This window comes from Chelonoidis abingdonii, chromosome 1 (genome assembly GCF_003597395.2).
Source record: "Chelonoidis abingdonii isolate Lonesome George chromosome 1, CheloAbing_2.0, whole genome shotgun sequence".
NCBI classification, from domain to species: domain Eukaryota; kingdom Metazoa; phylum Chordata; order Testudines; family Testudinidae; genus Chelonoidis; species Chelonoidis abingdonii.
The window spans coordinates 203,511,737-203,538,856 of NC_133769.1; the positions used below are offsets into that span (position 1 = coordinate 203,511,737).

General features: G+C 42.5%; 1 protein-coding gene across 4 annotated transcripts in view; it reads right to left on the bottom strand.

Annotated features, from left to right (window-relative positions):
* RUNX1 (RUNX family transcription factor 1) overlaps nucleotides 1-27,120 on the bottom strand; it is a 203,260-nt gene that overhangs the window by 147,223 nt on the left and 28,917 nt on the right. For 2 of the 4 annotated variants that reach the window (XM_032778425.2, XM_032778410.2), the window contains exon 3: nucleotides 3,370-3,471. The exons of the other annotated variants lie outside the window; for them this stretch is intronic. In XM_032778425.2, coding sequence (XP_032634316.1) covers nucleotides 3,370-3,471 — 102 coding nt within the window. The remainder of the gene's footprint in view (nucleotides 1-3,369; nucleotides 3,472-27,120) is intronic. 4 annotated transcript variants of the gene reach the window in all.

The window sequence follows — 27,120 nt, forward strand, 5'->3', positions numbered from 1 at the left end:
TGAAAGTTCCCTCTTAATACTTCACAATATGGTAAATAAAGCTGAATTTTCAAAGCACAGTGAAAATGTAATGTAACTTGTCTTTCCTAAGTAACTTATTCCAATCCACATTGTAAACTAACATATTAAACATATGTTTTCTAAAGCAAATTTTTCACTGGAGGTTCTGTTTTGAGTGATGGAATTATTTATGAACTCTTAATCAGCAGGTCATTTCAGTTTGTAAGCACTGCAGTCATTCACTCATTCTCATAAATATGTCATCAAGGATGCAGTTTAGTGAGCATCTGTAGCCACACACACCACCCTGCTCTGTAACTGGCGAGCTACAGAACAACAGTTTAATAGGCATCTTCTCTGATCAGACAAGAACAATTGTTATGTTCACAGTTGACATTACCGTGGGAGAAAAAAAAATCTACTTTGGCTCTTTGCAAACAGAGAACATATTTTCTACATTTAAAAAAGTTCCCAAGCCTCTCGGAGGAGTGCTATGGAGCAAAGTCACAGGTCCATGACTGTCAAATGACAGTCAATATTATAGTAATAATAATGCAATAAAACTGATTGCTCTCATAGTTCTGGGATCCTGCTGGGCTTCCTGTGTAAGTACATCACAGTGGGGACTTAATGATCAATTAAACCACTATTATCCAGTCACTTCTGGCCAGCAATCCTCTGTTTCTGTGAACTTTTTTATACAACTGAAAAGCCCTGCTAATGCAAATCACATCAGAACTGATTCACCTATTCTACTGACCACCCAGCATGGAAAGCTCCAATCAGACAGTTAACAATTTTAAAGCTTTTTAACAGATTTAAAAATTTTATTAAAGGAAATGTTTGAAATGAAATATACACAGGTTGAGAGGGAAGGTACTGTACATCTGGGATCAGGCTTGGGTTATGGGGGGTTATCGATATTGTTTGCAAGGATGAAAAGATACATACATATCGCGTAACCAGCATAGACCCAGATTGGGGTGGAAGGGTTTTTTAAAGTGTCAGTGAATAAGTAGGCTCAGGTTCGCCACCCATGGAATGAATAAGGAGTCCAAATCAGTGTCGATGGAGCAGATAGGTACATGGGTGGGGTGCGCCCCTTGGTCCCTCAGGGAAGGAAGTGGATTATTTCCCTGATTGGCTGTCTCAATTACTCAGTGTGGTATTGGCGGTAAGAGGCAGAGAGCATAGAATTGTTGATCGCTTTAGAGTCTCACTTTCTTTTGTAAGTAGTTTATTGTAAATATCAGGATTGGGGTTTCACATTTTGGCTTAAATTTGGTCAGAAAAAATGATGACAAAGCCAATAATGTGGGCAACCATGAATTATCCGATTTGGGCCATGAAACTAACCATGAAATGTTCTTGCTGTGCTAATCCTAAGAGAGAACAAAAGTTTTCTATTACTGAGTGAACTAGGACTCAGGCTTCTTATATTAAAGAGTATATTTTGCTTGAAAAGGCAGTTCAGTTTTCATTTATCTTTTGGGTTTTTTGAAGTACACTCCTCTGTCTTTGTTTAAGGGTCTAAAACAGAGATTGTAAAATGAAAAACGTTTTTTTTTTGTTTCCTCACAGGAAAGCCAAGCCTAAAGAGGCAGCAATTTTCCAAACATTCAAGACATATTCAGGAGTCTGGTTTTATAAAGCGAGAGACAATTACCAGAGAATATCTAAAGCAAGCCCAGTGTGGTATGTTAATGTATTGGCAGGGAAGTCAAAGAAAACGGCTTATGCTAAAGGAGGATAGACAGAGAGGGATTTCTAGGAGGAGCTGAAAGCCATAAGCCAAGCTCCACTTCTAAACCTTTGGCTAACAGCTGATTCTTGCTCATCAGGACCAACCCAGAAAGAGAGAAAGAAAAGATGAAAAGAGGAAACATAGGAAAGGAAAATGAAAAGAGCTTTATTAGTAAGGTTCTTCTCCTGCCTGACCCAATTATCAGATTTTGCATTTAAGTTTAAGACAGTAGATCAAACAACAAGAGCCACTTTGTACTTTTGCCAGGAGACCATATGATATCTCTCAGTGACTCTCCTGCATGCCAGGAATAAGAAACTGTGCCTCTATGTTAGTTTGTCTTACATATGGTGCAATGTGCAAAAAATAGCAAAATTCATAAATGACTGCACTCAGGGATGATGTCCAGGATTTATGGTACTTTATCAGTTAGGAGAAGGAAAATCTAATTACAAGTTTCCACAAATAAGCTAAAAAGGAATGAGAACTGAAAGAAAGTCCAAAGGTTGGTGTCATACTAACTTAGCAAAAGAAATTGTCTAGTTATTTTCAATGAGCAATTTACAATGGTCAGCTCAGAATCTATTCTGGATATTAGGACATTTTTGCAGGGACTAAAAATCTATTATATAAATTAATCTGCAAACAGAGCAGAACTGTAGCTGTAAAATTACGATTGCGTAAATGTTAAGGCTTTCATCCTCACTAGGCTTTTTAAATATTATTTTAAGTTCACCAGCTTTTTTTGCGACACTATCTAGGTTGTGGTATTTTAGGTTTGGAATATTTTAAGGTTGGAGTGCAGGAGGTGCCCTGAAAAGTGCATGTTCCTCACTTAATCCTTTTGCATCAGCATTTTTGGTAACAGTGGTAACCATCAGAAAAACCTGACACTCAGCACAGTACGGGTAAAGTACCATTCTCTGCCATGATATTTGGTAGTTCATAAAATACAATATGGTTCTTTCACTTCTGTGAATGAAAGCAGAGTATCACCTGTTCAGTATTTTAGTGTGTCTGTCTAATGCACAACAGAGCCAAATCTTTCTTAAGGGATTTTATGTGTACAGCAAGATTCAGATACCTCTCACCATTGCCTTCTTTGCTTATGCTTGGGCAAGGTAGACATCTTGCTCCAGTGCAAGTACTTTTTTCTCCAAGGACAACTGATCCTGGCATGTCTACACATTTGTTTCCTGTGTTATTTTTTATTTCTAGTGCATTTCATTAACGCTTTAGCTGGTTAATGTAATATCAAGTTTTGTTTTTAGAAGAAAACCTTCTTCTTGTATTTGTGGGATCATTTGGATTGGAAGAGACTTTTTAACGGGCATTGTGGCAGGGACCCTAAACCATTCCTTGGTGAAGATCATCTAACCTATCTTTCACTATCTCAACAATAACTCATTCTGAACTTGTTCCATCACTGAATTGTTCTGGTACACTTGCACCTAGATTTCCTTTTCCATACCTTAAGCCAGTAACTTTGTTTTGGTCTAATTGACTAGCAACAATAACTTAGCCTTATCATTTTACAATTTTCCTTTATGTGTAGATCTGTGGGACAATGGTGTCATCTTAGCTACCTTTTCTCCAAACTTCATATAACCAGTTTTATTACAAACCTTTTATTGTTGCTGTTCCTCTCCTCTGAGTCTTCTGATTAGCTGTGTACTTTCTGAAATGATGTGTCCAGATATGAATGGGGAGTGTTTGGGAGGCTGACCCTGGTGACAGGAGAAATGGATGTGAGTTTGTAGCAGGGAGGAGTTGGCACTGAGGGAGTAGTAGGAGGTCCTTGTTACATGGATTCACATGGCTCCTCATGTCAGCAAGGGCTAAAAAGTGGCTGCCAGTGGAATAAAAAGTTAAACTTGTTTCTTTGCTTATCAGCTGAGGTGCTCCTCACTCACCCTCCTTGAGTTTGCCCAAGGAGGGACCTTTTCTTCCGTGTAAACATACAAATTTGCTTAAGTTGGGTTTTGTATGACAATTGCTTTCACACTGTTGGGGTCATACAGTCTTATCCCCACTCACATGCTAAGAGTGAAGATGATCACCATCATATAGAGCTGAGGAGAACTTTCCCCTCACCACACAGTGGGAAAATTAATTTCCACCTTCCACTGGAGCATCCATCAGGGAACAAGAAGACTGAAAGATCACAGTGGGTACATATGGGCTGAAGGCAGCATTAGCGAAAAATGATATTCAGGTACTTGCCCTATTCAGGACAAGTTCCCTTCCCTGATACACTTAGGTTATGGAGGCTGGGACAGTTGTTAATGCTTCAGCTTGACAGGTAGGAATTCCCTGCAGTAAGAGATGATATTCTGGGAAAGGTGGCCAGGACTATGGCTATTTGCTATGGTTCAGAAACAGATGTGCCAAAGAGGGAATGTCTGAGAGAAGACACAGTAGTCCCTTCCCCATCCTATGTAGAGCTCAGGCACTGCCCCTTCCTCCCCATGTTCATCCCCACTACTGCTATGATCTGGGAATTACTGCTTATGGAGGAAAGCTGTTTCTCCATTGTGGGTGCCCTCATGCTGGATGATTACTTACTGCCAGGGCCTACTGGCTGCCAGGTAACCCTGCAGTTTGATATAGGTGTTCCTTTAATTCAGTCCCCAATGTGTTGTGTTTTCTTTCCACGTCATCCAGAATGGCATCAGTAATGATGTGGTTCTGGAAGGTAATTATTTTTGTTGGAAAGACCTTGGCTTGCCTATGACAGCTCCTTGTATTGCAGCTATGTATTTCTTGGTTAAAAACAATAATCCGTTCACCATTTGCTAAGGGCTTTTTTGTGAGCCACATTTGAGTAAGAAAATATAGAAATTTAAGAACATCTGTTGAAATGTAATTTAAGAACTGACAGAAGTTTTTGCCAGTTCTACTGACAGCAAAGAGAGCTGGTTCATTATTTGAACACTCATCTGCCTAAACGTTCTGTTAGGATACCATGCTACTGAAAGCAATCGACTTATGCCTAATGAGCATTTATACTGTATATGTGAGCACTAGTTTTGTCATGTGAAGTCTCGTGTTAGATCAAAGGAAAAATATCTTCTCATATATGCTAAACAAGGCCTCTATTTTCCAAAGGAAAAAGAAGTTAACTACATAAAGGGGACATATAAGGTAACTCTACTTTGCTTGATATTTTGCAGTGACTTCTGCCTATGGTGGCTAGGATGTTAGCATGTGCTTTGCTAATAGGAAACAGGCCATTATGAGGCAATACTACCTGTTCCAAAGCATCTGGAGGAGTAGGGGTGGCTGGCACTTTGCCCTATCTTAACACACAGTTGGAAACTGGGGCATCCAAGGGTTGAATCAAGCTGTATATGTCCAGGAAGCCTTTGACCCTGGGGTCTATTGGTGACCTGTAGTGGCCACATGAGGAAGTATTCATTTACAGACCCCACAAAGACAAGAAGTGACCACATCATCTCCTACAATAACAATGCAAACTTCAGGCGTATATCATGAGGAGTCGGTGCTAAGCATAAACAAGCAATTGCTTAGTCTAGGGCCTTAAGCAGCTCATCCCCACACCCACCATTAATTATTAGTGTGTGTAGTGTGTGCGAAAATATTCCTGCTTAGGGCCCCCAGTGGGCTGGCACAGACACTGATTTATGTACATGGTTAAGGATACATCACTATGCATTTACTGAAACACAGAAACATATGCACAGAGCAGAGAGGTCAAAATAACTAAGAGAGACCTGAAGACAAAGGGAAGGTGGATCACCCCAATGGACATGAAATCTGAATGAACTAGCAGTTGCCTGCACTACACATTAGCCTTGACTGGCAATCAGGAAAAGGTCAAACTCATGTAACTTACCTTAAAGTGGTAAAGAACCTAATATAAGTGAAATAGCTTTCTATACTATTTTGCAAAATATACCTTAAAATCCCTCTTTCGGTGAAGAAATACAGGAACAACAGGGAGGAAAAGTCAGTCCTGTTACAGTTCTGCATTGCTTGGATGTTATGTTTTTATAGCAGCACTCTACCATGTTTTATGCTATAGATACTGACCCAATGACAGATACCTTACTTTTCTCCTGTCTGCAGAGTTGCAGATATTTATATCTCCTGGTTATTATACTCAATGTACTAAATTTGAAAACACCAAGACAATTTGAATAACGAAGTGGAAACTGGAAAATATAACCACTCAAAAGAAAAAGGTCTCGACTTCAAAATGAAGCAATATGGAATTTCATTTCTGTTGAGTCTTCTCTTCCAAGCCCACCCTCTAGTATCCCAAAGGAAACAGTTTTCCCCATGACTGATGGAAATTTAAGTCTCCTCATAGGAAGGATTTCCCTTCCAGAAATCTAAAACTTAAAAGAGGTATCAGGTAACATGATTCTGTGCCAAAGAACAGAACTTTCCAAAGATTTAAATGGAATAATCTCTTTGTTTTACATGGCAGACAAAATCTACATGGAAAGCAAACACAAAGGAGTGGAAAATGCAAAAACTAGAATAATAAGCCTAAAAGCCAACTTATTTCATGTTGGAAAACTTGGAAATGACCATATGTTAATAACTCAACAAGAGAAAACAAAACATGAGTACATCACAAGTTTCAAGATACAATTTATGTGTAAAGCTAAACAATGGATTTTGAGTATCATGTTGAAAAGCTACTTCAGTGAATTTGCCAGTTTAGAATGGTGGAAAATTTCAAAGTCCTCTAGCCACACCATTCTCATTGAGGTCAGTGGGAGATGTGCAATTAAATCTCTGCATTCCATTTTGAAAATTTACTCCACAAGGAGTGTGACTTCACTCCTAAAATATCACAGGTTTGCAACTAAACATAATGGGGTAGATCCTCAGCTGATATAAACTGGCATAGTTCCGTTCAATCAGCTGGGATCTGGCTCAGTGTTTTATTATCTGAATTTCACTGCTCTCACAGTGAAATTCAGCGCAACTATTTTAACTTTAGTGATGAATATGGAAACTCACATCTCATAAAGGGAACATATTTAAAACCTTAGCACTGCAACAGAAATTTGAACTTCAGCTACAGAAGTGCAATAGAACCTTCTAGTAGCTTTATAGGTTCCTTTCCCTCCAATTTTCGTCTCCCAGAAGTTGTATGCATGACTTGGGAAGCTTTCAAGCTTAGAAGACAATGGATCTGTTTCTCATTTACATCAAGAGTGCTTTATACTATATGGTTTATAGTATCTAGTCTTAAAGTGTATGTAAATAGTGTAGATAAGAATCTGGCCCATTCATGAATACAGCACCATTAATTGCAAACTACAGCAATTGAACCTAATGTCCATTTTAGTTCTCCAATTGAATGAGTGTTTATTTGCCCTCAACTGTAAGCTGGTAATTTTATAAGAATAAAAAGATCTGAATTTCGGAAAAATGTTAAAAAGTCTAAAGGAACCAGACGATAACAAACATGAACAAAGATGTGTAGATCACAGTGTCTGTAGGCCCTTTTCCAGCAAGTAATAATATTGCAATATTCATCTCAAGATGTTGATCTTTGGGCCAAATCCTATTTTCCCTTAAGTGAACAGGATCTGGATTGGCAATTTTTTTCTTAAAATTTGATTATTCCACGAAATAAGAGAATTCTCATTTTCAGTGTAAACTGAGTTAAGTTTAAATTTAACCCTGAACATTTCTTTAATCTTTTTATGTGGTTTATTTCCTGTTTATTTTTCTCTCTTCTTTTAGATTACTATTAAAGAAAACAAAAAAACTAAAAACTAAGGGTCAATACACAGAAAACTCTTTTTTGGTACAGAGTGTTACACAATCAGTTGAGGATTATTGCATAAATGTGTGTTATAGGGTGTTTATCTCATACCCCCCCTGAAGGGGTGAAAATGGCTCTAAAGTGGCTAATTGAAAGGATAGGCTGCAGCAAAGGTGGGATTGTCAGATCTCTAGGCTGGAACCCAGTGTAGAGGGAGGGACTGCGTTCCCCTATCAGCCACTAGGGGGAGTGGCTAATGGGAGCTGCAGGGGCAGTACCTGTGGGGCAGTGTGCAGAGCCGCCTGGCAGTGCCTTCATTTAGTAGCCGGAGAGGGGACATGCCACTGCTTCCAGGAGCTATCTGAGGTAAGCGCTGCCTTGATCTTGCCCCCCTCCCGGGCCCCAACCTCCTGCCCTAGCCTGATCCAATTCCTGCCCTTCAGTCCCAACCTGGAGCACCCTCCTGCACCCCAGACCCTTCATCCTCAGCCCCACCCCTGATTCTGCACCCCCAGCCATAGCCCTTACACCCCTCACGCTCAAACTCCCTTTCCCAGCCCTGATCCCCCTCCTGCACCCGGAACACTTCAGTCCCAGCCCAGAGCCCCCTCCTGCACACCAAACTCCTCATCCTAAGCCCCACCCCAGAGCCTGCACCCCCAGCCGGAGCCTACACCCCAACCCCAGCCCTGATCTCTCTCCTGCCCTCTGAACTCCTCGGTCCCAGCCCAGAGCCCCCTCCTTCACCCCAAATCCCTCATCCCCAACCCCACACTAGAATCCACACCTCCAGCCAGAGCCCTCACACCCCCCAAACCCCTGCCCAGAGCCCCCTCCCACATTACGAACCCCTCAGCCCCAGCCCGGAGCCCCTCCTGCACACCAAATCCTTCATCCCCTGCCCCACATCAGAGCCTGCACCCCCAGCCAGATTCCTGAGTAGTACAATACTGAGTAGTACAATACTCTGAACAATAACAACAGACAGTATCTAGCTCTTATACAGCCCTTTTCATCAGGGGATTTCCAAGTATTTCACAAAGGAGGTCAGTATCATTAGCCCCATCTTACAGTTGGTGAAACTGAGACACAGGGAGGGAAAGTGACCTCCTCAGGGTGACCCAGCAATAGATTTCAACAGGCCTATTTGTGAAGTAAGGTGCTACTCCACATGAGTAAGAGTAGTAGAATCTGGCCCTTAATACTTGATTTTTGGTAATGTTACTTCTACACACACACACACACACACACACACACAAAGTACTATGGGCAACCCTACAAGGTGCTGAACAGTCTAGCTCCAATCCATGCTTCGCTCTATTGATGTCTGTGGGGGCACTCCTACTTAAAGTTAAACATGTGCTTCATGCTGTGTAGGATCACAGCCACAGCGCTCAGCATTTTACAGGATTGAGCCCTAGAGATGCTTTGCAGATAAAGTCACTACAGACCATTCTGAATTCACTTACTGAATATGGGTTTAAATAAATTTTGGTGGATCTCCACTGAATGAACAAGATCCCATAAACACTGGAGGTGCTGGAGTTTGGCATATCAGTGTTCACATTACAGATTGCCTCTGGGTAAAAAAATGGTGTTAGAGTACATCTTGGGGACTGAAGTGAGAGCTGAAGCCAGAGATTGACACTGTGGAAGTCCGCTATGTTAATCTGTCTCCCAATGTGCAAGGGCTCCTTCTGGCCTGTGCCACAAACAGAGGACTAAATTACGCTTCTTCCTGTGCTGGAGTGCTGCAGGGGGTAAGGGTGCAGGGAGCACACCCCTTCTGGTGCACTTGTCAGTGCCAGGCATAGTCTGCAGTGGTAAAATGGGGCCAACTAGCAATCCCATCAGCATTAGTAGCCACAGAGGGATTGTTTCTAGGTAGGAAGAGGGTGGGATCAAGGCCTTCCGCTGTTCCCCACAAACCTGGCAGTATGGCCTGCTTGCAAAGGTGCAGTAAGGGGCCCCCGTTACTTGCATTTTCATCTACCACTGCCCATCAGATGATGTCCCATCACCTCCTCCTCCTGTTCCTAAGCATGGGTCAGCCTCATAAAAGCCATCAATTGTGCCAATTTATACAAGCTCAGCACCCATCCAATGATCTGAGTGCATGGATGTTCGTAATAAAATCAATGTCAAGGACCAGATCTCTCCACAACTACAACTCTTCCAACACTCCCTCCAGTCTTTCCTCCTCTTCTCCTTCTTCCCCCGCTCCCCAGCCCCTCCCAAAAGTCTGGCAGAACTAATAGGCCATGCAGATTGACCCAAAGGTCAACACATTTGGGCTTTGGCAAAACAAACAGCAAACTCCACAGCTGAGGACCCCTCATTGAAAACTGAATTGAGCTTTAATAGAGTCCAGACCCCATGCAGCCACATTAAGAGTGTTGTAGTAGCAAGTACTGACACCATCATAAGTGTGTATAATCCCGCTATGCAGTTGCTGCCATTACGAGCTATACCCCCTATACTTAGAAAAGAAAATAGCTCTGGTAACTGGTGGCAAATGCTGACTTTTTACAGGTAGTCACAGTGTGACAACACAAATCTGGGTTTTCTTATCCCCATGCCCTTTAAAATAAAAAGAAACAAACTTTTGGGGCATGGAAGTTGGGCTGGGAGCTTAATGACCATTTGGGAGGAAATTCAAGCTTTCCACTAGTCTGGCCTTGTGCAGTGCTGTCACCAAGTTCCTGCTTGCCATTCGCCTTGCACTAGCCCAGGAAACATGCAACACTCCGTGAAATTTGCTCAACTGTTCACTCTTACTAGAAGGCATCCCATCCACCCTCTCATTCAATCCCTCCAGAATGTCACTGCTCCTGATAGCCGCAGTTAAAGCAGAAATAATGTACTGAGTCCAAGTGGATTCAGGTGTAATTTGATGTTAAACACGACAGCTAATAGAATGAATCCCTGTCTTGGCTGTGTATAGCAAGCTGAAGGGTTGTCCGCTACCTACATGATTTTCAGTTGTTCAAGCATGTGTTTCCTGAAGCGTAGCATCAATATTATACTAGCCCTAAAAGGTGGAAGTATTGATCCCCAAACGTTCATGTTAACACAGTACAGTTAATGTGACTTTGAACTTCAATCAGTGCCAGACCAGTAAACTTCATTTAGACCATGCTGACTGTCCCACAAACTCCTTGCTGTGAGAAGTCCTGGTCAGACACAGTCAGATCTTGTTCAGTGAATCATTGCATAAAGATTCAATTAAATCCAGTTTAGTCTGCTCTGTAGCCACAGTCTTTGTCTTTGTGAGAACACGAGTGTTTAACAAGTTACCAGGGAAGAGCCAGACATGCAAGGGGTAGAGAGTGCTGACACACAGGCAGGGAGCATGGGGATTAGGGCTCTGTGATGTGTGTGGCTAATGAAGTCACTATGCATTATAAGTTCCAAGGACAGCACCTGGTTCCTGACGCACTATTTTAGGCTCCCTTAGGAGAAAGAAAAGGAGGATGAAAAACCCTTTGTTTAATCAACTGAGGGAGGTTATACCTCAGGAGAAGAGAAGAGGGTGGCGCACAATTTTCCTCTATTGTAGAGAAATAGAAAAACTTGACATTTTAACATAAAACTTTATGAATTTTGAGGATGAACTGCATAGGGTGAAAATTTCCAAAGTCTGTATATTGGTTTTATATATTGGATATGTATATACTGGATATATATATTGGATATTGGATTCTGTCAAATACACACAGCACCCACAAACTTAGCCCATGCCCCAGTGCACACCAGCATAGCTCTGCCATACAACCAGGCACATTTCATTTCAGAATTTTGATTGGCTGTTTAATTACCCTTGGAATCAAACCGAACATCAGGTCCTCTGCTGCTACCTGTACCACCACCCTTCTGCTGAAATAGACAAAGCAACATCCCTTATGTGGCATCCTCTCTGAATTTCATTCAGAAAACTGTAAAGCCTGTGCTTTGTCAATAAACCAATAAACTAGAAAGTGCTCATCTGATGTCATAGGAATGTGCTTTGGATATAGATCAATATAACTGTTTGTTTCTAAATATGAAAACTCAGGTTATGAGTTGATTCTTTCCCATGAAAAAACTGAGTAAGCTTCCAAGTGGCTACTGCATCAGACTGAACAACAAATGAGGGTGGGGCATTCCCTTTGCAAAGTCCCACACCAGGAGGAGAGAATCCCAATTTGAGCTCCTCGAAAGAGGTGACGAGAGTAAATAAAATCTGAGGCCCATATGCAGCTATCAGTTCAATGGAGTTGTGCCTGCTTAGCCCTCCAGTGAAAGAAGGGATTACAGTCAGGTATATTTACCCCGCACCCATGTTTGTTCAAGAAATTGGGGTTTGTTGCTGGGATTGTGCTCTTTAATTAACACTGTTCTGCTTAGCTTTGGATTTTTGCTTTTCAGAATGTGCATTTCTAACCCATGGGAAGGCCGGCTCCAGGCACCAGCAAAGGAAGCAGATGCTTGGGGTGGCCAACAGAGAGGGACGGTATGTCCGGGTCTTCAGCGCAATTCGGCGACGAGTCCCTCACCCCCTCTCTGAGGGAAGGACCTGCCACTGAATTGCTGCCAAAGAATGAACTGGTGCAGTAGAGCTGCCGTTGAAGTGCCATTGGTCGCGGCTTTTTGTTTGTTTGTTTGTTTTGGCTTCGCCACTTGGAGTGGCAAAAAAGCTGCAGCCAGCCCTGCCCATGGGTGAGTGTTACAGATCACCCTTCTGTACCCAGTCCATGGAGGGTGAGAGTCTATTACAGCCCTGGCTAGAGTCTCTTTGTTCTTTAGTTCAAGCTGTAGTAGCTCATGCTTTTAGCTCTGGAGGTCCCTGGTTTAATCTCTGTGTCAATCTGTGTTCAACCATGTGTCAATCTCTACAAGATACTCAGCATATTATGAAATAACAGAGTCTTATACAGCAGAGTCTCAGGTGCATTTTACTGTTTGATATGATACTGCAGCTCACCTTAACAGGAGAGGCACAAGCCCATCCACATCTCCTCTAGGGGTTCCAGTCCAATACACATGCAAACAGAGCACCTGAATATAGCGCCCCTTTGGCAGCCAAAGCACTGAGGCTGAGAGCAGCAGCAATAGACTGTTTTTTAAAACAGGAAGATGAAAGTGGTGAGAACAGAAGGCTCGTCAGCAGGACAAGGATGGGCACTGGAAGTACAGACGTGAGGGAAGGGAAAAAATAGCACCATGTCCCTCTGCTTATGGCAATCCTCTGCTTGCTCTACAATGACTGGTACTGATTTCTTCCATCAATAAACACTACGCAATGAACAGACTACTTTCTATGTGACATTTTTCACGCTGAGAGAGAGAGAGAGAAAGGAAAAGAAACTCAGCTACTTTTCTTAGGAGACCTCTCATTTTTACTGAGAATTGTATGAAGAATAAATAGGCAGCTTTCTTGCTCTACATTCGGGTTCAAGGTTTGGGACAGAGATTTGAGGCTGAGATTTCAATGGAGCTTAAGGTAGGCATGTGCTACGATGCCCACTGAAATTCAGTGGGTGTTGGGCAGTTGACTTCCCCTGGCTCCTTTTCAAGCCCAGCCTTAAATGCCAATGTCACTGAAGAAGACATGAGGAAGAGCTCTGTGTCAGGTCAGAAGCTTGTCTCTCTCTCCAGCAGAAGTTGGTCCAATAAAAGATATTACTTCCCCCACCTTGTCTCTCTAATGGCACCGAATGACACAAATTCGGTGTGTATGATGTTTCCAAACACTTCCCACTAATTAACAGCCTAACAGTGTCTAATGCCAGACAGGGGATCCAAGTTGAAGCCCCAAGCTTGAGTCTTTGCTTTCTGAGCCAGTGAAAGGGGATTACTCCAGAATCAGCATGCCCTGTCTCTGTTTTTGAACTATCAGCACTGGCTACTATAGGAGTGGTTTAGAATGAGCCTTTAGAGAAGGAATCTCAGCTAGAAGATTTGATTGACCTACCCAGGACCTTGGAGGGGAAGCAATAAAAAGAAGGAAAAAACAACATCCATTTCAAATAGTAGGTTTTTAGTTTGTGTGTTTAATATGTTTCAGAGAATGACTGGTTGGGTTTTAATTTTTGAGACAGAGATCAATTGGGAACATTCCCGCTCCAGTACTGGATGCAGAACGCAACACTTTTTGGACAACAAACTACCTCGTCTTACAGTGAACAGTGCAGTACATGTACAGGCACTGAACAGAAATACAAATACAACTCTACAGTCTCCAGCTATTCCAGTCTGATAATAATTGCCAACACATAACTACATTCAGTGAAAAGAAAAAAAGGATCTCATGCTCAAGGAACTATCTTAAGAAGATGTATGTGAATTCACTTGCTTTTTGGCATAACTAAGTAGGATTCATACATTTGAGATCATTACTAATCTATAGTTATACCTTAAGTAGTATCTTGATTACACTGGAGACAATAGTCCAGCAGTGCTTAGTGACAGCAGTCCCAACTAGGTGAAGCAGCTTTGTGATCAATGCACCATAGTCTAGTTTGCTGAACTCAGAAAAGGAAGACAGGTGCTGCTGAGTACTATTTCTGGCCATATGACCTTTGGCGTAACTATGTCCTATAAAATATGCTGCTGCTCGGAGACAGAAAGCAGCAGAGCTGCCTACCAGTTCCTCCCCACTACCAGCCCCACTGTACGGGACTGTGGGGCACAATAGAGCAGGTTCTTGATACACAGGGCACCTTGTGTTAATTTATAAAACCACATAGACATCTCTATTGCAAATATCCACAACCTACCACTCCACCAAAAATTACAAACATTTCTCCGTCCATCTTCATCCTCAAAGAAAGTCTGACAATGTCAACAGGCCTTGCAGTATTCCCAGAAGGTCAATAAATCTAGATCTGACCAAGCAGAATCAAGGACTTTTCACTGAAAACATCCTCCTTCCAGCATTTAAACCAGGAGACAGTAAGCTTGAGCATCTCATTTGATCACAACTGCCATGTTATCACATTAAGATAGAAGTACCGTTGAAAGCAAACAAAGACCCAAGCCATTTAGGTGTGTATAAGTTAAAATACCTTCCTCTTCACCAGAATTGCATTCCAAACATTCTGATTTATTTTATCAGCGCTAAGGAAACATCATTCATTTCCTATAGCAAAATCTATTCTGTTCAACTTGTCACTGAGTTCAAACTAATCAAATTGAAGTTGGGTCTGGTTTATGAGATCAAATCTCAAAACACAAGTCTTAATTAGGAACTACCAGAAAGTTGTGGACAGGTATGTGATTATCTTTATAACTAGGGCTCTACTAAATTCACAGTCCATTTTGGTCAATTTCACAGTAATAGAATTTTAAAAATCGTAAATTTCATTATTTATTATTTAAATCTGAAGTTTCACGGTGTTGTAATTGTAGGGGTCCTGACCCAAAAATGAGTTGTGTGTGTGTGTGTGGGGAGGTGGGGGGTCCCAGGGTGGTTGCTGAAGTGCTACTCTTACTTCTGTGGTGATGCTGGCAGCAGCACTGCCTTCAGAGCTGGGCTGCCAGCAGCAGCACAGAAGTAAGGGTGGCAATACCGTGACTCCCCCTAAAGTAACCTTGCGACTTTCTTGCAATTCACTTTTGGGTGAGGACCCCAATTTGAGAAACGCTGGTTTCCCGCTGTGAAATCTGTATAGTATAGGATAAAATCACACAAAAGACCAGATTTCACAGTCCGTGACGTGTTTTTCATGGCTATGAATTTGGTAGGGCCCTATTTATAAACTTTTCGTCTTGTTTCTTTATTGCTATGACAGACAGAATGAATGGGACTATAGAAAATTAAGCCCGGGGCATAGGTCTCTGCAGAACTGGGGACTAAAAGACAAAGCATTACTACAGAGCAGCTTAGGAGGGGAGACCCACGTTGCTGAAAGTTATGCAAACTCTGAAGCTGGCCTAGAGTGAATATTAAACATTAGAAATAGTTTGAAGAAAAGACTTCCATTGCATCCACCCTGTTTCACCTCCCCACTTTCCATTGCAAACTTGACTCAAACCCAACCAAATGTTTTCTATATTTTATAAAAGTTTATTTTATCTTTCTTCACATTATATATTCCTTTTTGCACATCTGTGGATTCCAGATTCTAGCCAGGATTAGAAATGGAAGTGCCAGAATACTTAGATATGTACCATTCTCATGGTATTTCTGGCCCTGCGGAAGCAGGAAGTGCTGGGAAGCCCCAAGAAATCCTATTCTCATGAAAATTCCATCCCAGTTCTGAAGGCCTAAGAGTTATGCTTAGTTCAGATAAGCAGCCTTGCAAACTCAAACTTCAAATCTGCTGACGGCTTACCCCTCATTTACAGATGCTGCTTCTGTTTAAGACAGCTGTTTTATGAAAGTGGGGGGAAAAAATTACACCTGGTCTATTTTAGGGCTGTCTGCACAAACAGGAACATGTTTCTAATTCAACTTCATTGTGTTTCAAAACCGAGTTTCCAAGTCTGTTAGCTGGATTTGTGCAGAACATATTGGCAGGAATTCTGATGTATTACACAGCAGTTCAAAGGCACTGATTTACAGGGTGGTAACCAGCAACAAGGGAAAACAGGTCAGAAGGGCAGGCTGTGGAGGGATGAGTTTCCCGGCAGAATGGCTGTAGAAGAGGCCAAGACTTGCTCCTCTCAAATATCTGAGATGGTCTTCAGCAACCAACAACTACCTCTCTGGCACACTGCCTCCCAGTGGTGTTACAAGCTTTCCGTAAATTGGTCTCTTCCCACGTGATAAATATCAAATAATTAGTTAGCTTCCTTAGGACTAAAGAGATACTGACAGTCTTTGAAATTCTATGCATTCTTCCTGCTAAGCAGAGTTAAAATGTTAAGATGAGAGAGGGACAGTGGCATTCTTGTCTGCTTCCATCTTGCCAAGCTAATTGGTTTTCAAAGGAAAGTTAGCAAAAAATATTGGTAAAATATCTATGGTCATTCTGTCTGAATCCAATTCGATCACATTTCAGGTCTATCTCAGTTTAAAAAATAACAATTAGAATCATAGGCCTGATCCAATGACCAATGGATTCCCATGACTTCAGTGGGCTTTGGATCAGAAACCAGGAGAGCAAGATGATAATGGCCCACAGAGAGAAACCCTGGTCAATAAATACAACACAACCCACAGGTCTCAATTTCTTCAGTCATAATCTTGTAAAACAATTTGTCATGGGTGCAGAACTTAGTTGATGTGACAAAGTTTAGTTTTCCTTTTGCCCCTAAATCAACACAACAAAAAGATTCAAATGCTGGGATAAGTCCTGGTGTCTTCATAATCCATAGAAAAAGTTTACATGGACTTCAGTAGGACCAAGATTTGGTTCCTTTTGTACATCTGTATTATATGTATGTAGATCTATAAAATCAGCATTTATAAATAATGGTTGGAATGTTTTGGTGCTAGGTGCTGGTGCTGTAATTGTCTTGTGTTGCCTTGTTATTATTATTATTAGGATGGGGAAGATTGTTTATTCAAAGAATGCTCCCCATACCCTCCAATGTATGCTCAATCAAATTAGGTAGGCTAATGTGACAAAATTTTAACCACCTTGAAAAACCAACCACTGGCAATAGCCAAACAAAATTTTAGTGACGAGCACAGCTCATAGTGACACAGCACTTCACAACTTCAGAGCACTAAGTTATACCGTAACTAATTACATCTTCAATAGAAGGTAGGTACTGTAAGTATGATCTCCATTTTACAGGGGAGGAAACAGGTAGAGAGAGCTAAGTGACATAGCAAGTCAGTGGGGAGCTGGAATTAGAACTCAAGAGTACCTTCTTCTAGTCTCACACTCAGCCCACTAGCCTACACTATCGCTTTTATAAAAGTACTTTCTGGCAGTTCAGCTGTAAACTTCCATAACACTGAAGCGTCAGCACTGAAACCCAGTCCAATATTTGGCATGCAACTTGAAATCAAATTGCTGGGCTTCAGGGGAATCAGATTCTACTTGACTATTCTAACATATCAACGCAATCACTTACTGATGGCTTGACAGGCATTTGTAATTCATTATACTGTAATAAAAGTATAGGAAAATTGTATCTAGTTTATTGCATCCCTCTCCCAATACACTTTGTACATCACATGTTTTGTTAAATTGCAAGCTCTTTTGAAGGAGGGGCCATGTCTTCATATGTGATATGGAGCACCTAGCACAGTAGTTTTCAACCAGGGGTCCACGGACCCCTGGAGGTCTGTAGACAATGTGTAAGGGGTCTGTGAAAGGTTGCAACTACCATAGAAAAATGGTTTTCAACCTATGGTCTGTGGACCTCTGGGGGTCCACAGTCTATGTCTAAGGTTTCCAAAAGGGTCTGCACTTCCATTTGAAATTTTGTAGAGGTCTGCAGATGAAAAAAGGTTGAAAACCACTGGCCTAGGTTCAATTCCTGAGTGTGCCCCCTGGACATGCATTTACTATAACAGAAATATGAAATAAGTAGTAATAATCATAGTCAAACAATACATTTAAAATTTCTGTCAACAGCCTTATAACCTTCCTTTCCAAAATTAGTTTCATAACTATGATGGTATTTATTTTTTTCTGGCCTTCTCTTTATAATGCTTGACTTTATTATAATGATCGCAGTCTAACAGGAAAACAATAGCATAATCTCCTAAAATCCCCTAAATTTACCAAGCAATTGCACAAGGTTTTAGGTATGCAACACCCATTAAACCCAGTGGGAATCCCATGGCTAATACCCCATGCTCTTTTTTGGAAATGTGCATTCTAATTGGTTTTCCAGTCTGTAAAAGCAGTTACCACAGACAGGTTAATATTAAAGTGAAATGTTGATAAGTTGGAGTGTATATTATGTTATATGCACAATGCCAAAATTGCAGAGTTTAAATATATATAAGCAAATCTTGGATCTTTTGGAGCAGCAGGACAGCTGGTAGTGAAATCACTGGTACACATGCAAGTGAGTCAGAGAGGAGCAAGGGTAATGGGAGACTCCCACAAGTGGGAAACTCAGTACATTTAGACACAACTGTGCCAAACAAATTTACAATTGCACATAGTTAAGCTGTGATTTGCACTTCAATGATGAGTGAACAAGAAGGGAAAAAGCTGCCTGTAAGAAGTGACTCATCCATTTCTGCTTCATTTTAATCTTGTGAAAGAGTGCTCCTGCATGATATCACCAGCGTTAGAAATATACAGGAGTCCTTTCTTGTAAAACAGTTACAAGGCTATGGCTTTGTCATTAGCTGCCCTGAACAGCAACATAGCCAACTCGGGAGGAGACTTCTCAGACGCTGAATTCCAATCACATCCCATTTATTCCCGGGGAAAATGGATGTAGAAAAGATTCAGGTGCCACTTGGAACACTTAATACTAACTAAAAATAATCAACTCCCATTTTGGGGCATATGTGGAAACAGCCTCCTAAAAGATTCAGAAGATTCTCTCTAGGTTTATTTTGGGAAATGTTTCTGGGATTGAGTGATTTGAGATGCTCAGAGGCAAGGTGCTACCTTAATGCAAAGTATGCCTCATCTGAAAATGTGGGTACTGTACCACAGATAATAGCTAAAGGGACATAAAAAGTCTACTCTTTCACTGAAATAGAGCAAACATTAGCTTGTCCTTATCTGAGGGCGCAGGTGGGGAGGGACTAGAAGGCCATTGCTGGCCACACATCTAACAGAATAGGCATTTATGCTCTAAGGGGCTGGTCAGCTTTGTTGGGCCACTGCAGTGTGCTGCCAGGCACTGTTTCCTATCCTATGTGGACATGGAATTTCTGTTGTTGGCTTTGGCATACGCACAGCCACCATATACAGGTTCAAGCACAACAGCAGCTGCCACCAGCTGAGGAACTAGACACACCTCCTAATGAAAGCGGCAAAGAGTCCTGCAGCACCTTATAGACTAACAAACGTATTGGAGCATGAGCTTTCGTGGGTGAATACGCACTTCGTCAGACGCATGTAGTGGACATTTCCAGAGGCAGGTATAAATATGCAAGCAAGAATCAGGCTAGAGATAATGAGGTTAGTGCAATCAGGGACATGAGGCCCTCTTCTAGCAGTTGAGGTGTGAACATCAAGGGAGGAGAAACTGCTTTTGTAGTTGGCTAGCCATTCACAGTCTTTGTTTAATCCTGAGCAGTTTCTCCTCCCTTAGTGTTCACACCTCAACTGCTAGAAGAGGGCCTCATCTCCCTGATTGAACTAACTTCATTATCTCTAGCCTGATTCTTGCCTGCATATTTATACCTGCCTCTGGAAATTTCCACTACATGCGTCTGACGAAGAGGGTATTCACCCACAAAAGCTCATGCTCCAATATGTTTGTTAGTCTATAAGGTGCCACAGGACTCTTTGCTGCTTCTGCAGATCCAGATTAACACGGCTACCCCTCGGATACTTGACTTCCTAATGAGACACCATGTCCTGTTGAGGATATGACACCTGCCCTAGTATGCTACCTGCCTGGGCACTTCTCTGTGCTAAGGAACATCTAAGTGCATGGGAAGTAAAGACCCCTCTGCCCTTTCCACATCTTGCACACCAGAGGGCAGGATTTAGCCATCTGTAACCTATGTGCTTAATCTATGATTGTACGTAGCATGTCCTTCAATTTAGCATTTTATATACATATACATATATAAAGAGATAGCTGTTGATTACTAGGAGATTAATGAGGCAGACAAGACATTCTTTTAACTTGGCCTTGGAATAACTAATATTTAGATAGAGCTGGACTGTGTAACCCTAACTCACATGAGCAGTCCCACTGGTTTCAATGGGACTACAAGTCAGTGATCACTTAGGCACAATCCAGTCCATACAGCACATGGATCTTCTGGCATCTGTTGGGGGGATTTCTGTGATGAAGTGCAGCTGTGCCTCTGATTCACCCTAAAAAAAGAAGCAGTCTTGGCTCATCTACCCAGTTATCCTCATCCTTAGTCAGACTAGTGTGGTCTTTTCTGCTATCAGACTTCATTGTAATGAGATATTGTCTAAAAGTCTAATTTTACATGGAAACTCAAATGTGTTTTATGACAGGCCACCTCAGTGTAAACAGCCTATTTGTTTTAGATGCCTTCTCTTGCCAAAAAATAGTATGTAATCATTTGACTGAGTAACATGAAACCCCTACCAGTACGGTGGGATTTCTATTTCCAGGCATGGAACCAAAGCAGCCACACTAGGGTCTGCTAAGGTGGATGCTCAAATGGACTTCTGTGTATTCAGGCTACAGGTATCTAAAGGAGAAATCTGCAGGATGTGGGATGGGGGTGTTCAGGGAGAATAGAAGAGTTCATGGACTGGGGAGTCACTGAAATATAGGTGGGCATAACAGGAAGTAGGTGGCAGAGCTAGGGATAGAACCTTTATTGCTAGGCTCCCAGTTTTGTGCTTTAGCCCCAAGACTATGCTTCACCCCCCATTAGGAAACATATCCAGGGTACTCCTGCACGAAATCGTACAGAGAACAATATTTCAGGTGCTCCTTCAAACATTCACCATAGGCTAAATTCTATCAATGAGGTTGCACTGATTGTATGTGAAGGTAGAATCTGGACCTGTATTATTTACTGTGATATACAGACCATTTCTACCTCTTTAGGAGCAACAACAATGTTCAGCAAGGAATTACAATCTGGAGTAGTGACTAAATATGTTTTTTTGAAAAGGAGGATAACTCAAAGATTTGTTAGTGTTGTCCAACACTTCTCCTTTTAGATTTCATTCTTGTGAGCTTTCTGGTATTTTTCTTCTTGTCTTTATTTATCACATAACCTCCTTCCCATCAGGTGGCTTGGAAACACCTATGTTAGCACGAATGCTTGTGGTGTTGGTACATCACAGCATGCAATCATAAGCACCTGCACCAAAGTATTAATATAAAATAGCATTTGGTGTGTATCCAAATTTCTCACTTGTGAAAAGGTGCTTCATGGACAGCCATGGAAACTAAAACAGGTGGCAACGGTGCAAGTGTCTCCCCACGGCCTCACTGGTGTGTCCCTACCTACTTTTGGAAGGACCACCTTCAATGGCAGTAAGGAGTTCAGCCTGCATACATGTTCAGTCAGTGGCCTCCCTGCTGGGACTTCCAGCAAGGGTGTCAATCAGTGCCAATGTGAACACACAACTCAGACACCTAATTGTTCATTGGCCTGTCAGAGGATAACAGCTTTCAGACACTACTGGTGAGAGCTGGATTGGACCTGGTGATCTACAGGTGAGAAGTCCATCTATGTCTCTGGGAGTGGTGACTGCCTCTTCCTCTGATTGTACAGTGCCCAAACAACAGAGCCCCAAAACTGATTGGGGCCTTTCAGCATTGCTAGAATATCAGTGATTAATATTCAGCTATGTAGATACTTATTTAGCCTTCATCTGAGTGCTTCCCGAGAATTTAAAACACAACTATAACAATCTCTTTTTCTCTTCCTTCACGGCCCATAGGAGAAATAACTTTCTTAGTTTATAAGGGTTTACTTATTGCTTGTTTATAGTACTGAATTACAGATTCATAGAAATGTATGGCTGGAAGGGACCTCATGAAGGCACCTAGTTCACGAATGTGTCTGTATAGAAATGACTAATTCTCTGAGACTTCCAGTCCTGAAAACTGGCATTCACTTTAAGAACACAGCAGATTTACAGTAAAGCTGTCTGCTGTTGGGCTTCCCCAGATGTATGACGGCTGTTGTGCGGCTCTCAGTACTGATCACCACCAGAGCTCCCCTTTGCACACACGGCAGAAAGATGCAGGCTCACAGTACACCCCCTCAGAGAGAACGTGTGTACCTTGGAGATGACTCTCAGAGAACATTACAAATCCTCCTGGAAATCTGCCACAAAGTCCAGTTTATTTTTTTAAGGTTTTTACCTTTTGTCTCAGAACAACAGCTTGTCTGCAGTCCTGGAAACACCATTAGGGGTCTGTGTGACTCAATTTATGACTCAGGAAACTGCCTATTCTGTCCTTCAAAGCACCACATTTTTGGTTGCAGATTTCAGTCAAATTGAAGTAGATCAAACTGATTTTTTTTCCTGCTCTGAGTAATTTAATTAGTCTGCACATAAAAAAAGCTAAATTTTACAACAAATATCCATTGATTTACTTATTTTACATTGGGCACTCTTATTATTTATACCATCTTTATTGTGTAAACCTCCCGCTCCCTAGAATTAGAGCAATCCCTCCCCAACCCCAGGGCTGCGTGGGGGGGAGAGGGCAAGTGGGACAATTTGCCCTGGGGCCCTGTGAGCCATGGCCTGGCGTGGTCCAGGCCTTCAGCCAGCATTTCGGCAGCGAGGGACCTTTCAGTGCTGCCGAAGACCTGGAGTGACTAAAGGCCCCCCCGCCGCCGAAATGCCCCGCGAGCCCTGGCCTGGTGGTGGTCTGGGTCTTTGGTGGCATTTCGGTGGCGAGGGGCCCGTCAGTCGCTCCAGGTCTTCGGCAGCATTTCGGCGGCGGGGGGCCTTTCAGTGCTGCCAAAGACGCGGCGCAACTAAAGGGCCTCCTGCCACCGAAATGCTGCCGAAGACCCGGACCGCCGCCAGGTGAGTACAAGTGCCGCAGCTCCCCCGCTTTGCCCCAGGCCCCCTGAATCCTCTGGGCAGCCTTGCCCAACCCCATTGCCTGGAACCCATGGATATTTTACGGCTACACATACATCCACAAGTATGTTATACAGCTGTGCTTTGACATCATGCTCAGAAGTTCTGCTTCCAAGCTGGAGCACTTTCAGAAATGAAGTTACAGTGCAATTTAGTCTTAGTGCTTCTAATGATGCAAATTCTTCCTTAGGCCGGGGTAGACAAAGCAAGTCGCTTAATTAGAGTCCAGGAGCAAATCATTGCCCTGCTTTTGGTGTGCTGCCTGCAACTAATAAAGCAGCATGAAAAAATGGTTCCATGTTCTCAATTTATCCCCACTCCATTACACAGTTGCATTAACGAAAGTCCAGTATTTTCATCTTCCAACTTTCAGCTACAGCAATTTCCGTTTTGTAAGGTTCTTGAAAGGGAAAATTCCTCTCTCATGCTGTCGATATCAATAGTGAAAAATTTTTCTGAAAACTTTACTGGACTTGTACTGAGATCGTCAGAGTTATCAGGATGACCTTCCAGAGCTTTTACATTGAGCATTGAACTGTTTCTCATTCTTTCTGCCATGCTGATCCAATTTCTAATTTCCCTTGAAAATGACAGACAGACGTAAAAGCACATTGATATTTCTGTCTGTTCCTCTAACAACTTAACAGCTACCATGATGGAGAAATCCACTCTAGTTTAACAGTTTGGTATAGATGCATACACACACACCATGAAGGATGGGCCTTATTCCCACTATTTACAGATGTACACACACCAAAAACAGAGCCTGAGCCTCAAATTTGAGATCTGGAGGTTTATTTTATGCCCAGCTCTTGAATACACTGTGTGTTTGTAATAAATACACTATGATACATGTGTGGGAATTATATACCAGTAATACTGCACAACAAAACCTAATTATACACAAATGACTTTAAAAAGGCCACATTACTCATGAGCAGTCAAACCACGGCTGAGGTCATCTCAAATGAGTGCCAATAACATCTTTATGCTACACCATCGTGTCTTCTGTGCATGACACACATCTTGCAGGAAAGCTACTTTAGATTTTTTTAAAACAGAAACCGCTCCTTAAAGCATTATTTTTCATCTCTCTTTGGTAAATTCAGGCTCTTTTAGTACTATGAATCTGGCAGTAGAAAAGTAGAGGAAGAAGAAATTATACCTAATATATTTTAGACACCTCCAAAAATTACCTAAAGCAGCTTTTCCATACAATGGTATGTGAAGCTCTGATTCACACAGTGCAGAATAAAAGACTTTTTTCATGGTAGAAAGGGTAAGAATAGACAAAAGGGTGATTCACACCCTGGGCCTGAAATTGCTTCTCTTTGCCTAGGTAAGGGAAAGAAAAAAAGCCAATGAGAAAGTAGATGAGGTTGTGGAAGGAGAGTAGTGGCTTTGTTCCATGCTACATACTTACCCCCCTATTGGTTGGAGCTCTGTGCATACATAGGACACGAAAGCTGGGGAGAATCTTCATCACATGTTACTCCACACCAGATTTTCTAGCAGAAATTCTGGCAGTATTAATTCCTCCTCGGAACCATCCAGCCACTCAGCAGAATGTTAGGGGACCACCAGTGGGGCTACCGTGATTCCTAAGGAAGACATGCTGCCAAGTGGCTGGAGAGCATCATGGCAGTGTTTATTTTTTGCTGGCTGTCCAGCTCGTGGTCACAGTCCAGGAGCTAACATAGTACCCAAGTTGTGCACCTATGTTTCAAAAGGCAGTCAGATTTTCTATCAATGAGCCATGCTGATACAAATTCTGCCAACTCTAATGGCTGCTTCTCCCAGCCCAACAACATTATCTCTGCTGGGAACAGGGATTATGGGATGAAATGGAGTGAAAGAAAATTTAGAACAAATATTAGGAAAATTTGCCAGTGGTGTAGTCTATTTAGGCTACAGAACAGGCTCCCAGGGGAAACGATCAGAAGACCCATTGTTTAAGTAATTTGAAACTAGACAGGAGAAAACAGTTAAGAACACACAGCAGGAAACTATCTTGCATTGGCAATGGGGGTATTTGGAGTACTGTATATGAGTTTGGTGCTGAGTTTCCAGATGGCTATGAAAACGAGACAAGACCGAGATGACAACAACCACTTCAGACTTTGTAAAACCCAAACAACGCAAAACTCTTGAGAATCTGGAAGATAAGGTTTTCTGTCCAGGTCAGATATTGAGTCCATTGTATATACCTCACCTGCTCACGGGGGGGAAAAAACACCGTAAAGTTTAATACATTTGAAGGGAAGAATGGTTTTATGGTTAGGTTGCTGGTCTGAGGCCTAGTCCACACTACGCCGTTAAATCGATTTTAACAGCGTTAAATCGATTTAACGCTGTACCCGTCCACACTACAGTGCTCTTTAAATCAATTTAAAGGGCTCTTTAAATCGATTTGCTGTACTCACACAAAATTGAGAAGGAGAAATAACGCTAAATCGATAGTATTACTTCGGAATACTGTTAGTTGTGGACGGAAATCACATTTATTGGCCTCCGGGAGTACCCACAGTGACCACTGACTGGCTCTGACAGCAATCTGAACTCGACGCAGTGGGCAGGTAAACAGGAAAAAGCCGCTGAACTTTGTTACATTTCCCTGTTTGCCCAGCATGGAGCTCTGATCAGCACGGGTGGCGATGCAGTCCCAAATCCAAAAGAGCTCCCAGCATGGACCGTAACGGGAGATAGTGGATCTGTTGCTGTATGGGAGACAATTCTGTTCTATTCAGAGTCTCCGTTACGGAAGACGAGAATGCCAAAGCATTTGGAAAAAAAATCTCCAGGCTTACACAGTGCGCGTGACAAGCGAACGGGAAGCCAGAGACTCAAATGGCACTCATGAAGGACGGAGGGAGTGGGTATGAGGACGATCCAGCTATCCACAGTCCACAGCGTCTCGAAAAGTATTTGCATTCTTGGCTGAGCTCCCAATGACTGTTGGGTCAAACACATTGTCCAGCGTGGTTCAGGGAATAGCTCGTCAATTTATCCCCCCCCCCCGCAACAAAGAAAAGGGAAATAAATAGTTTCTTGACTTCTTTCAATGTCACCCTATGTCTACTGATGCTGCTGTAGACGCGATGCTGCAGCAGTGAAGAGCAGTTCCGGCTCTTCTCCCCTCCTGGTGGCAGATGGTGCAATATGACTGATATTCATCATTACCATCAGCCGTGAGTGCTCCTGGCTGGCCTCAGTGTAAGGCTAGCCGGGGCGCTGAGTAAAAATAGGAATGACTCCCAGTCATTCCCAGTAGATGGTGCAGAATGGCTGGTAACCGTCTTCATCATAGCAACTGGGGGCTGAGCTTTCATCAGCCCCCTCCCTTTCCTGTGTTAAAGAAAAGATTCTGTACTGCCTGGACTCTCATAGCAAGCAGCATGCTGGGCTCCTCTCCCCTGCACCGATAATAATGATTCTGCACCGGAAAAAACATAAAGACACCGAGAAGGCAATGCCTCCCTCATTTTAGTCACATAAAAAACAGAGTGTTTCTTATTCCAGCATTCTTATTAACTTCATGAACACAAAATGGGCGGAAACACTGACCACAGTAGCCAGAGAAGGGTTGGAGGAGGGAAGCAAAGGGTGGGTATGTTGCAGGGGCACCCCTGTGAATACTGACAACGGAGACAGCTGCCCTGATCACTGGTCCTCTAGTTACACTTGCCCCATATCTAGGCGGGACTGACTCTATTTGAGAAACCATAAAGGAGGATTGACTCGGGGAGTCATTCCCAGTTTTGTTTGCGCCCCTGGCCGATCTCAGCCAGGGGCACTCAGATAGCAGGAGACAGTACAGAGGAGGAGAGATTAACTGTCATCTCATTGCCAGTTTACTCGGCCCAGTAACGGTACAAACGACTGCAACCATCTCTGCTATCATGCAAAAGCAATGAATGGTGCTGTGTCGCTGGAGTATCCCTCTGTCCGCGGCATCTAGTACCACATTATGGTGACTGTAAAAAAAAAAAGCTGAAACGGCTCCATGG